We start from the raw sequence: 13,277 nt of genomic DNA, 5'->3' as shown, positions 1-13,277 counted from the left end.
CATAGCTTACTTGTTTTGGTGGGACCAGTGACAGTTGATACTCTACGTCACACACAGGCGTGTTTTTTTTCGAGGCTTACTACATTTATTTCAAAATATTTTATTTAAAGAGTGCAATATCTAATTTATTTGGCACCTCCTTGCAAGGAAGTAGACGTGTACTATATCTAAATTTCATATATAATTTATTTTTGACTCAACAAACAGGTTAACTAAATATAAATTACACAGTTTAAATATAGGGCTAACATTGTCAACAATTATTAAAATATTTTAATTTTATATCAAATAGTAGTCTCCAAAATAAAAAAGGGAACAACTTAACCCCTGGAACGCCGTTGTCAAAAAATTTCTACCGAATTAACAAACTTCAATTTGTTAATAACACTTTAAACTGTCTGTGACAGATTTGGAACAAATTGAGGGGTGAAAGTAAAAAAGGGACTTTTAAGTAAGGTGTACTCGGGTAATTCCGAACGTCGAAAACCGTCGGCAAATTCCGAAAAGGGACCCTTATTACTATGGAATCACGGGTGATTATCATTTGAATTTCGGAATTTTCCGACGGTTTTCGACGTTCGGAATTACCCGAGTACACCTTATATTATTATTTTTCCAAGTGGCCATGATAACACATAACATATTATTATTGTGATGTGTCGAATTTGAAAGCATTGCCCTATATTTCATAAACACTGAAATAATCGACCATTAGTATTTGATATTCATTGTAATACCTGAGTTACAAGTCTAAGGATAACTAAAAAGTAAATGATATCTTGTGTTGTTTTTTAAGTCACGATTAATCATATTTGTTGGAGAATCTGGCTGATAGTCGATTTTTACAATATGTTTAATATTTTTCAATGTAAATATTAAATAATTTTATAATACTCGTTTTTATTTATACATATTATGGCTCTAAACACCTGGTTATTATTATGTTCTATTTTATTCGACGAACTATATTGTAAAAGTATTGTTTTATTTAACTGAGCAAAATTCAAACTTGTCCAAAGTGAAATCACAAATTAATTAAATTATATTGTATTAAAATATTCACATATGCCAAAAAAGAAGATATATAACAAACAGATACAGTACATTTTAATGAACATACTATTAATAATATCACGAACATAATTGAGCAAATCTAAGAATAGTAAAACACACATCTCATATTAATAAATATATGACAAACAAATGTAATATTTGAATAAAATATAATAATAACCAGGTGTGTATGTATATATAAAATAAATTAAAACATGATATTAATACGTATACCATAGATTTCTATTGAGCATTTGCACAATATTGAATTAAATTATTTTCTTACTTGCATGGTTGGCATATGACCTAAAATGAGTTGGCCTCCAACACAAGAGCATGCCACCTTGCTCTGTCTTGAGGGGCATCGCGCCAACTTTCGCCGACGCCGAGCTCACGAAGGTCTACCTCCACTCTATCCGCCCTACGATATTTAGGATAACCAACAGCACAACCTCTAGTTGGTCGACCCAAAAGTACACTCCATATCAAATAAGAAGACCCGATAGAAATTGAGACAGTGAGTGAAAAAATATATACCTGGCCACACCATTTCTCGAGATTGTATTTAAACTCTGTCAAACAAGTCTGTCAGTAAATAAGAACAAAGAAAACTATAGGCATCCTTTTCTCTAGCACCCTAAAAAAAAGGATGCATATAGTTTTCTTTGCTCTTATTTACTGACAGACTTGTTTGAGTATAGCTTCGCTTTAAGTTGTTTGCAGTTTGCAACAACGCGTGCTAATTTAAAGGTATCCTAATTAGATAACAAAAGGCAAACATTATAAGACTTTTTGTTAAGTTTCAAGTACTATCGGGGCCTCGTATTTGAAATGATGTATGCCTTTTTTAAATTGATAGCTAATATAAAGGGTCGCATAAGGCGTTCATGGGATTCAATAGTGTGCAAACGCTACAATATGTAAGATTTGCGATGTATAACTTACCACGCCGAGAAGCGCACTAAACTAAAACTGCCGTATATATCACTTTTTTAATGTCATTTCACTTAGTTTATGTAACATTTCACTTTGAAGTCCATACGACGCCACTCGAAGCACTTTGAAGTCGACAGCGCGACGTATTTCACTTTGAAGTCGACACAGCGACGTTCGAAACACTTAAGTCGACACGGTTGACGTCACATTTTAAAGTGGACACATTTGGAACACTTAAAGTCACATGTATTGAGTATTGTTTGAGCACTTTATACACCATTTACATATTTGTTATATACATTGGTGTTGGTTGATCTGAAACAAAAATAATTTATGTTATAGGTAACCTGACGTTTTCTGCGACAAAAAAAAATCAACGAGACAATTCAAACACCCAAACATAATTCGTCAGCGCTGTGTTACGCTGTTACTTATTTCTACTGAATATTTATATATTTATATATGTTTACCATTTTATATTTTAATATTTCCCATTTTTCATACAGTTTGTATGTACGTAACAAAATAGGAAAGGAACAGAAATGTATGGAATTTCTGGGATACGTTTTTTCTTTTACTGAAATAGTCCCACTGAGTAGAACTGATCTAAAATTCACTAAAAATATCAAAATAAAGAATATAGACAAAAAAAGAAGCGCTCAGTTTACGGGTGTTACTCATACAATTAAAATTTTGTTAATTGTATTCGTGACAGCTATTATAAATTGACTTGTATAAATAATGTATGCAAGAGTTTCACGTCAATTCAGTTTTGATACTTTTGACAATCGGCGGAGGAATATTATTCCAGCATTGACTTGCACACTATCGAAAACTGTCTCTAAATGAAGTGGAACAGTGTATTTTTAAAGATATTAGAGAGCTGTTACGTTTAGATAATGCACGCGGACCGGGGCACGGCTCTAGTGTCTCTGACACTCGATAGATGTCTAAAATACTTACTCACTAGTAGGAATAGCACTGCTGCTCGGGACCCTAGTGTCACTGATACAGTGATAGACATGTTAAGTGACAATCGGTGGAGGGATGTTGTTCCAGCATTAACTTGCATAGTATTGAAAACTCTCTCTAAAGACAGCGGAACTGTGCCTTTTCAAAAATATTAGAGAGCTGTTTTGCTTGGATAATTAACGCGGACTGAGGCACGGCTCTAGTGTCACTGACACTGGATAGATGTGTTCATTTAATCGACGAATCGGTGCAAGAATATTGTTCTAAAATCAGAATTCCTAGACACTTGTCACAAATACTAGATATAGTAGTGATACGTACGGTCAGCGACGCGCTTTGTGATCCGCGTGGTGGCCTAGCGTGACTAGGGCTGACGCGACTGCCAGCCCGCCCAGGGGCGGAGCGCGGCCCGTCCCACCGGTGGGCAGCCGCACTAGCAGAGATAGCACTGCTGCTCGGGACCCTAGGCACGGTTCTAGGGCTACCGGCGCCGGGACGCCTGCACCTGTAAAACAATTCTAGTAATTTATTCTTGATAGGAACAGAAAATTGTGTTCCAAGCTCTAAAAGCATGACTGTAGTCAATATAATGGGCAAAACGATTAAGAAAGTATGAATATGCTTTATATAAGTAGGCCTATACAAAGTGTTCTCATTTCACTATGGGAAATGTTCTCTCACAAACCGGAGAACGTCATTGGGGACGGCACAACTCTAAGTAGGCCTCACCACGAACACTTTCAAATGTCACAAGTTAAAATACTTGCTTGCAAATGTTATATTTTTCTAACTTTTAAAAATAACAAAGGCTAGGAAATTATAGTTTTCAAATTAAATTGTTATTTGTCGATCAAAATATATATAGTAAAGGTACTTCGACTAAACTTTAATGTTTCGATTCTTGCATCAAAATGGTGAACTCAAGTAACATATAACCAAAAAGTATATATTTTAGTTACCTGCTCCCCCTTTCTCCAGCTCTACACAGACTTGGCTAAACGGCCGGGAAGCCATCTGCTCCATTTCCACGAAGAGCCGCTGTCTTCTTCTGTACAAGTCGTATTTCTGTAAAAAAGGAAATAAAATTAGTGGGGGCTTGACGAAAACATGCAGATACATGAGTCATCACATGCGCGTTGCTCTGTAGAACCTGTACCTGCACTATTTAAAAAATGATATACTGTAGCTTTAACAACCTCAGCAGGTCGCTGAAGTTTCTATAGCTAGAGCGTCCGTGGGAGAAAATTCCTCTTGAATCGCACGCGACGCGATTATTTAGGTTTTAGGGTGGGTATTCCGTACAAAATCTCTGCACCAACCTGTTTGATCTTCCACAGCGCAGCAGCAACCAGCAACAGTAGCAGAAAACACGACGAGAACGTGATGAAAAACTGTTGCAGATTTAACTTCGGGTACTGCGAGAAGGATATCTGAATCCACAATGGCGGTCTGAAGTCGTACACGTATACGAAGAATGTGGTTAGAGTTACGTTGTCCTCTACGCCGAAAGCGTGGTCGGACTTCGCGAATCTGTAATGAAAGGGTCTACGGTCAATTAGGTTGGACTCATGTAATGCAATTGGTGAAATAGACTTTTTGTCTACTGCAACGATACCTATATGTGACACTGCACACGTAATAATAGCTAAAGTCTGACCAGCAATTATGTCTGCCAAGATGTCGCTGTTATTCTGATGTATGCGGTGACAGTTCAGTATAAAATGAAGAGAATAGTTGAAATTATATTCCGCAACATGGCGCGTCATATATTTCTGGTCAGGCACCAAAAGGAGCTCATCAGCAATAAAGACGAATTTCTGTTGTAATATCAGATTAAAACGCACCTTATTGCACACAAAGCATAACACCCTTTTGTGTTGAAAGGCACCCAAAGCGTTACACGAGAGGCGTGCTATGGTGAAGTTGGAGTTTAAATTAGATCCAATGGTAAAAGCGGGTTAGAGGCGGGTGTGAGCTTCTCAAGATACTTGTACTACATATATTGTATATTACTTGTACAACCCCCATAGTAACTATATATTGAAAGCAGAGCTTCGCGTTCCTGAGAGGCTCCCAAGCGCGCGAGGCTGCAAACCGAGCTGCGGGTAAGCAACGCCATTAGAACAATGGTAAAAGTGTTTAAAAAGTGAGGTTCGAACCCCAGCGAAGGCCAAAGGCCGAGCTCCGTGCAGGGCCGAAGTGTTATGTAAAACGGGACTAACTTGTATCTGAAGTTGGTGCAGTTGACGTGAGCGAACAGCGTCCTCTCTCCAGGCTCGGCGCGCGTCCTAACCGTCAGGTTCATGCGCGCATGCGCCGAGCACGTTATACTGAAGTCTGCGTCCACATCCGCCTTCACTGGTGCGTTTCTGAAGTTTATGGCGGAGAGGTGTCGGTCCTCTTTCTTTGAGAGGTTGAACGTGAATTGGTAGTCTACGGCTAGGTCGTCTGTAACAAAATAAACAGATAGGATAACTAAATTAAAAATTAATTCACTATATACTCGTAGTATTTATATATGTACATATTTAGTTTAATGCAAATTTTGAGATTTTTTCGCTGACTAAGCTTCTGTTGTTGAGACAGGCGTCTATCGGTAACAATTAAGACTTTTTTAAATCTTTATTAACAATTATTTTATAACAATTAAGACTTATCCAAAGTAGGAACAGTGACATCCGTCTAGAGCGCCATATCTGAACAACTATTGGGACTTACCTAATTGAAGCTCTCTTGTTATACAGATCGGCTTGTGTAAAATTACCCTTTCATTGAAAGCGCGATTAAACGCCCGAGCAACGCCATCTTATGATAGAAATGAATACTAAGAAAAGCGCCATCTAGTAACTAACTCAATTGAAAACTTCTTTTATAGAAAAAATCTAAGTTTCATCAAAGAAACGCCGAAAGCGCGTTTAACCGCTGTCGCAGAGCCATCTGTTGAGAAAAACGACAAAAATAAGGAATAATACTCACAATAGCAAGCTCCTTTGTTGTATTTATCACAACGCTCGCCGGCCAAGCCTTTAGTGCTGCAGAAACAGCGGCCAGTGTCTACAGCGCCATCTATCGGCATCAACTAAGAACTAAGACTATACTAGTTATACTCACAATAGCAAGCTCCTTTGTACAGATCAGCGTGGTAGTGGTTACTATGGTCGCGCTTATCGCTGGCAAAGCTTTTTGGTGCAACTACAGCGCCCTCTATCGGTTCATGTTATGACTAAACTATCAATAGTAAGCACTCTCGACCTTATAGTAGTACCGTGTCGACACTGTCGATGTAGTTGATAATAAACAGTGGTGTTAAATAGTCTATACCTTAATTTCTATAAAGAAATGCCGATAGCGCGATTTATAAATGCTGCCAGAATGCCATCTACCGACAGAAATTAAGTATAACAGCGCCATCTAGTGAACTATACTTACAGTAACAAGCTCCCTTGTTGTACAGATCGGCGTGGTAGTGGTTACTACTGTCGCATTTATCACAACGTTCCCCGGCCAAGCCTTTGATGCTGCAGAAACAGCGGCCAGTGTCTACAGCGCCATCTAGTGAACTATACTTACAGTAACAAGCTCCCTTGTTGTACAGATCGGCGTGGTAGTGGTTACTACTGTCGCATTTATCACAACGTTCCCTGGCCAAGCCTTTGATGCTGCAGAAACAGCGGCCAGTGTCTACAGCGCCATCTAGTGAACTATACTTACAGTAACAAGCTCCCTTGTTGTACAGATCGGCGTGGTAGTGGTTACTACTGTCGCATTTATCACAACGTTCCCCGGCCAAGCCTTTGGTGCTGCATTAAACAGCGGCCAGTGTCTAGAGCGCCATCTATCGGCGTCAACTACGAACTAAAACTATACTAATTATACCCACAGTAACAAGCTACCTTGGTAGATCAGCGTGGTAGTGGTTACTCTTGTCGCACTTATCGCTGGCAAAGCTTTGTGGTTAAAATACAGCGCCCTCTGTCGGTTAATGTTATGACTAAACTATAAATAGTAAGCGCTCTCGACCTTATATTTTACGTGTCGATGTAGTTGACAATAAACAGTGGTGTTAAATAGTCAACACCTTAATTTCTACAAAGAAATGCCGATAGCGCGATTTAATGCTGCCAAAATGCCATCTACCGGCACAAATTAAGACTAACAGTGCCATCTAGTGAACTATACTCACAATAACAAGCTCCCTTGTTGTACAGATCGGCGTGGTAGTGATTACTATTGTCGCATTTATCACAACGCTCGCCGGCTAAGCCTTTGGTGCTGCAAAAACAGCGGCCAGTGTCGGGGGCGCATGCAACAGCTTGGGCGTTGCATTCACAAGCTGAAACAAACATTATTTTATCTCATTTATTAGGAAAACTTCCAGAAGTTTTAAAGAGGTTTAAAACATAGAAGCAACGAGCCAATGACAAGACTCCACAGATAGAAACTGGCCAAAGTGCATGTACATCAGCACGGGTAGCATGGTCGTGCGATAGACGATAAAATATCAGGCCGTCCCTATCGCACTATTAGTAATTGCGATAGGAACCGCCAGATGTTTTATCATTTATCGGGCGACCATAATTGTCTGCCTGATGGGAATAGTTTATTTATGAGTGTTTGCTGTGTTTGGTTGGCCTTTATCAATCCAAGTGGCATCACTTTGAATTGATAAAAGCCTTGTCCTGGCACACCATACGGAGACCTTGCTACCACCATTCGCACTAATTCTACATCACGGTGTTAAGATTTTTATAGATTTAGATTTCTTTATTGGTAAATTTATAACAAAATTTACAGGTCAACAAAAATTAGTACATTACAATGTGTAATACAATTCATAATATAAACAATTTCAATACCCTTAATTACAGTGTTACAACCAGAATAACATAATTATATAAGCAGGTACATAGGTATTATTGATTTTCGGGACAACGACTCCTTTTGATATAGGATTGTCTATCCCTGTGGATGTGTCTATCCGATATCGGATCGGATAATGAGAAAACGCACTGTCTGTACTCACGTTTGCAAGTGCCCCCGTTGAGCGGGTCCCCATAATGTCCCGGTGCACAAGTGTCGCAGTGCAGCCCTACTGCTCTAGCACCACAGGGCTGTATACATCTATCTCCCTCCCTCTCGTCGCAGGTTGAGTGCCCGTTGCATTGGCAGCGGGGGCAGTCGGTGAAGAACCACCTGTGAAATAGATTGTAGTTGAAAATGATATCAAATTACTTAAAAGTCACGTCAATAATAATAGCAAACAGATTGGAAATTCAATAAATCAAACTATAATTAAAAACAACAGTGGTGGACGTGGAATGGTTTTCTACATGTTTGGAATGCTTAGATATAACTTATCTCAATTTTAAGGCATTTCTCGTTTAATCTATGTTGAAGTATACATTTATTTCGTTTATTAAAAAATTGACTTACAGGTTAATGGAGGGGAATGTTATTCCAACATCTGGTGGCTACATAGCGAAAGCTGTCTACGAAGGCTGTCGATTTGTTTAGGAGTTAGGTCCAAGTTGAGTCGCAGACTGTCGACCTTTGCATAAATTGGATGTACAAGGAAATATGTAGCTTTTCAAGTGCGATAACAACGTGTCTTGTTATTTCAACATGTCCTTATTGAAGATAGACCACGTCAGCGATGGCGGGATGAATTTTATTCCTTCTTGGAGGAGTAGTCAGACAGCACTGGAAAGAGATTAGTGGAGCAATCGGGGGAGGCCTTTGCCCCGCAGTGGGACAAGACGGGCTCTAAATAACAATAATGATTGAAGATGGAGCAAAACTGACTTCGAAGTGACTGAACTGACGTCGTCATACCATTTGCTCACCGCGCGCGTCACTCGTTGCCCACGAACGCTGTATTATTGTGATTTATACTGACCTTGAAGTCTCGCAGACGTGCGGCTCATGCGCCACCCTCCTTCCCCCTCTTTCCTTTTAGGCACGGAACCCCATATCCCTGCTTACCTGCTTATATATACCTGCTTTAGAATGCATTCTTTACCAATGAGAGAAAATGATTTAAATCAATGTACTGACCTTGAAGTCTCACAGACGTGCGGCTCATGCGGCCTCCTAGCCCCACCAGGCAGACAGAGGCCGCGGCCGGTGGGCGGGCGCGCGGCGTCGTGCACCAGCCGCATGCGTCCACCGTTGACCACGAACGTTGTATTCTACTGACCTTGAAGTCTCACAGACGTGCGGCTCATGCGGCCTCCTAGCCCCACCAGGCAGACAGAGGCCGCGGCCGGTGGGCGGGCGCGCGGCGTCGTGCACCAGCCGCATGCGTCCACCGTTGACCACGAACGTTGTATTCTACTGACCTTGAAGTCTCACAGACGTGCGGCTCATGCGGCCTCCTAGCCCCACCAGGCAGACAGAGGCCGCGGCCGGTGGGCGGGCGCGCGGCGTCGTGCACCAGCCGCATGCGTCCACCGTTGACCACGAACGTTGTATTCTACTGACCTTGAAGTCTCACAGACGTGCGGCTCATGCGGCCTCCTAGCCCCACCAGGCAGACAGAGGCCGCGGCCGGTGGGCGGGCGCGCGGCGTCGTCGCACCAGCCGCACGCGGGCTCGGCGCGGCAGGCGGCGCACGACACGTGGCGCGCGCAGCCCGCGCGCGCGTGCGCCGCGCCGCAGCCGCCCGACACGCTCGACGTCGACCACAGCCGGCACCCGCCCAGCGGGAACGACGCGCCGTACGCGTTCTGATACAATACAACTCATCAACTACAGTCCGTTCATCTTTACTTGTCCTATCATGTATCACGAAACGTTAAATGTGATCGATCGTTCCTAACGATAAGTTGTCATCCCAACTCCCAACATTACGACTCTTAGACAATCTAGACTTCGTAATGTCAGGAGGTTTTGATGTGATCCGTTCGTAATTGCAACTATTGATGAAAATCGTTTTAGAAATGATATTTTTCAGTGGTTTTTTGATTGATTTCAATACTTTGTGAGTTTATTTAAGTGTATAATAACATTTTTAGTAATGGTTAATGTGCAATTCCAGAGAAAAGTGAGATAATGTTTTCCAACAGTGTTTGTTTACATGATTGGACAAGTAAGGTTGAACTGAGTGATGTACACTCATCCTCCTTGCGTTATCCCGGCATTTGCCATGGCTCGGATGGAGCCTGGGGTCCGCTCTGACAACTAATCTACTAAACTTAAGTAAAGGTTGTCTGGTAGAGATCGCTCTTTAGCGATAAGACCGTCTGTTGTCTGCCTCTATTTATAATAATTTGTTTTGTCTCCACTGTATCTTTTGCTGAGGTGTGCCATGAAGAGTATTCTATCTATATATCTATCTAATCCCAAGATTTGGCGTGAGCACTAGTTTTACGAAAGCGACTTCTATCTGACCTTCCAACCCAGAGGGTAACTAGGCCTTGTTGGAATTACTCCGGTTTCCTCACGATGTTTTCCTTCACCGAAAAACGACTGGAAAATATCAAATGACATTTCGCACATAAGTTCCGAAAAACTCATTGGTACGAGCCGGGGTCTGAACTCACGACCTCCGTATCGAAAGTCGCACGCTCTTACCGCTAGGCCACCAGCGCAACAACTCATCAAGTACATATACTCTGTCAAACAAGTCTGTCAGTAAATAAGAACAAAGAAAACTTTAGGTATCCTTTTCTCTAGCACCCTAAAGAAAAGGATGCATATAGTTTTCTTTGTTCTTACTTATTTGACCGAGTATAAGTAATGCGTGGAGTCCCTCCGAGCGGAAGAAGTGAAACTTCGTAATGTGAAAATAAAAGTACGAGTATTTCCAAAACTCGAGTTGGCAACACTGAATCTCAGTTGACAGGAAGTCTGAGGCGCGGAAGAGTCTAATTTGGCAGGAAATTGCATAAGAAGATTCACTTCAATAATAGAACACGTACAACTACTGAACGTGCTTCTCGAGAGGCACTAGTGGCAAATTCCAATAGTGGAACACGATCGTGACAAAACCGCATTTTACATTCCCAATCGCGGAACTTATCATTTTAAGCGCATGACGTTTGGTCTGACCAATGCGCCTGCGACGCAGCAGAGGTAGGTGAACTTATTGTTTAAGAAGTTTGACCTCAAAGTCTTCAACACAGGTCTTCAGTTTCACGTACCACGACGATTCATTACAGTACCCAATGATTTCAACGAAGCCAAACTTAACCATTCACCTAGGGAGGTGCGAGTTTTTTTGTAGTCAGCTTAATCCTTCGTATGTCGCCTGTCATTTTTTATCATTGAAAAAGTGACCTTGATATTTAAAACAATATTCACACGTACTGATCAGTGCTTAGACATACGAGTTACATAGTTAGATACTTCCCAAGTTAAGGTTTTTAATAAATATTTTTCTGCTAAGAGACTTTGTTTTCCTTTGACCACCCAACCTACCCACTTCAATTGTCAAAGGTTTTCTGTGTTTTAAGTGACTAGATCTGATCTGAACTTCACCATTACATCTTGCTAAACCTGTTTCTTTCTTTATGCGATAAAGGCCAACGGACAAACAGGTCACCTGATGATAAGCGATCACTGCCGCCCATGGACACCCGAAACACCAGAAGTGTTAGAAAACTTACCTTGTCAACGCATCGGCCGGTAGACGCACACCATATGCACTCTTCAGACGTGCAATTTGAACACGTATGGAATGTCGCACACGGCGCTGTGCAAGGTCCGGCTGATGCCACACTCCTAAACATAAAAGATCAAGGCCAACTTAGGTCATTTATTTGTGTATTTCTATTACAAAAGGGTTTTTATGCTTTAAGTGCAATAATGACTCTTTATGCATGGAACTCCACGCCTGTATGTATATAATGTGCTGAAGAGTTATGTCGTATTTCTTGCCGATCTCATATTGCGATGCGTCTGTGCGTTTTCACATTATCCGATCCGATATTCCATTAATTACAGGCGCCATCTTGGATTTTTCAATTAAAATCCTTTCAATATTCGATATCGGATCGGATAATATGAGGGTTAGCCAGCGTAGCTATACTCTGTCAAACAAGTCTGTCAGTAAATAAGAACAAAGAAAACTATAGGTATCCTTTACTCTAGCACCCTAAAGAAAAGGATGCATATAGTTTTCTTTGTTCTTATTTACTGACAGACTTGTTTGACAGAGTATATAATTGCCGATATTTATCGCATGTAATGACTACTCCATCGACTTGAATTGTGGTTCCTTCTTGTAAAATACAAAGGACATTAAGAAGGTAATGATTTTTTGGCAAACTTATTGTAGAACCACAAAATAATCAAAATCACCATATTTTTCCTTTACTTTATACTTTACTAACCTGATATCGTCAGAAGAGTTGGCCGGCTTGCATTTGATCGATTCGTAGTCCCAATAGCAAGCTCGTTCTTCTGAGCTCTGAGAAAAAAAAGGCTTAGTATCAGCTCATAATTTCAGTATCCAACAATAAAATATTTTCGGGTATGAAAAAAAATTATATTCATAGCAAAATAATTCATACGTGAATCTCGAAATGGATGTGGTGTCGAGTTCTGACTAATGCGCGTCGCAGTCAGAACTCGTTAAATCGAATCTACTGTGCTTGCGCACTCGTCTACGACTAGCGCCATCTGTTGGTAAACTAGAGCAGCACGAGACTGTAGCCTTCAGCGTCATACTACATAGCTATACTTACTGAGTACGTACAGATAAGTGCTTGTGTTTTAATGCACGTCGGAATTAATACTGGGTTGCTCCTTATATCTCTTGTGCTTACAAATTCGACCATCAGCGTCATCTATTGGGAACCTATGGCGACACGAAGCTGTCGATTTCTAAAAATAGAGCGCCATAGACTTACCGAATGTACAGATAAATGGTGATGATGTTGCTGATGCGCGTGACAAGCTGCACAAGAGTGGTAGCGCGCGCACGCGTCTCTTGCTAACTCTCCTGTAGTAGCACATTCGTCCACCATCAGCGCCATCTGTTGGGGAAATAAACATGTTAAAATAAACTATTATGAGTCGTGTCGTGAGTATGTTAATGTAACTCAGGGCCAGTACAACTAATGGAATTAAAGGACTGTTCAAAGTTAAACAGCAGTAAATTATGAAATATTCAATGTAGCTTATTTCTGTCACAGTTTTCTAAGTCAAATTGGAAACTGTCTCTAATGTCTATTGTACACAAGACGCCTGATGGGAAGCAGTAATCGCCGCCCACGGAAATAAAGATCAGAGGAACCACTTACGGCCCAGCTACGACATTGGTCTAAGCGCGACAGCGGTGAGCGGCAGCCATACGTGCGAATGAAAAGTCCCAT

The 13,277-nt window shown here is 41.1% G+C and overlaps 1 protein-coding gene across 1 annotated transcript in view; it reads right to left on the bottom strand.

Annotated features, from left to right (window-relative positions):
* Positions 1-1,697: 1,697 nt before the first annotated feature.
* LOC125238465 (attractin-like protein 1) overlaps positions 1,698-13,277 on the bottom strand; it is a 42,096-nt gene continuing 30,516 nt past the window's right edge. The window contains exons 17-27 of the mRNA XM_048145823.1: positions 12,813-12,938; positions 12,294-12,370; positions 11,568-11,682; positions 9,442-9,686; positions 7,985-8,154; positions 7,145-7,294; positions 5,184-5,409; positions 4,281-4,491; positions 3,921-4,026; positions 3,283-3,466; positions 1,698-2,304 (exon numbers count right to left, since the gene is read on the bottom strand). Of these exons, the coding sequence (XP_048001780.1) occupies positions 3,285-3,466; positions 3,921-4,026; positions 4,281-4,491; positions 5,184-5,409; positions 7,145-7,294; positions 7,985-8,154; positions 9,442-9,686; positions 11,568-11,682; positions 12,294-12,370; positions 12,813-12,938 (1,608 nt within the window). The 3' untranslated portion in view covers positions 1,698-2,304; positions 3,283-3,284. The remainder of the gene's footprint in view (positions 2,305-3,282; positions 3,467-3,920; positions 4,027-4,280; positions 4,492-5,183; positions 5,410-7,144; positions 7,295-7,984; positions 8,155-9,441; positions 9,687-11,567; positions 11,683-12,293; positions 12,371-12,812; positions 12,939-13,277) is intronic.

Source organism: Leguminivora glycinivorella, chromosome 23, assembly GCF_023078275.1.
Source record: "Leguminivora glycinivorella isolate SPB_JAAS2020 chromosome 23, LegGlyc_1.1, whole genome shotgun sequence".
In the NCBI taxonomy this organism is placed as follows: Eukaryota; Metazoa; Arthropoda; class Insecta; order Lepidoptera; family Tortricidae; genus Leguminivora; species Leguminivora glycinivorella.
This window is presented reverse-complemented; position numbering and strand designations above follow the sequence as displayed.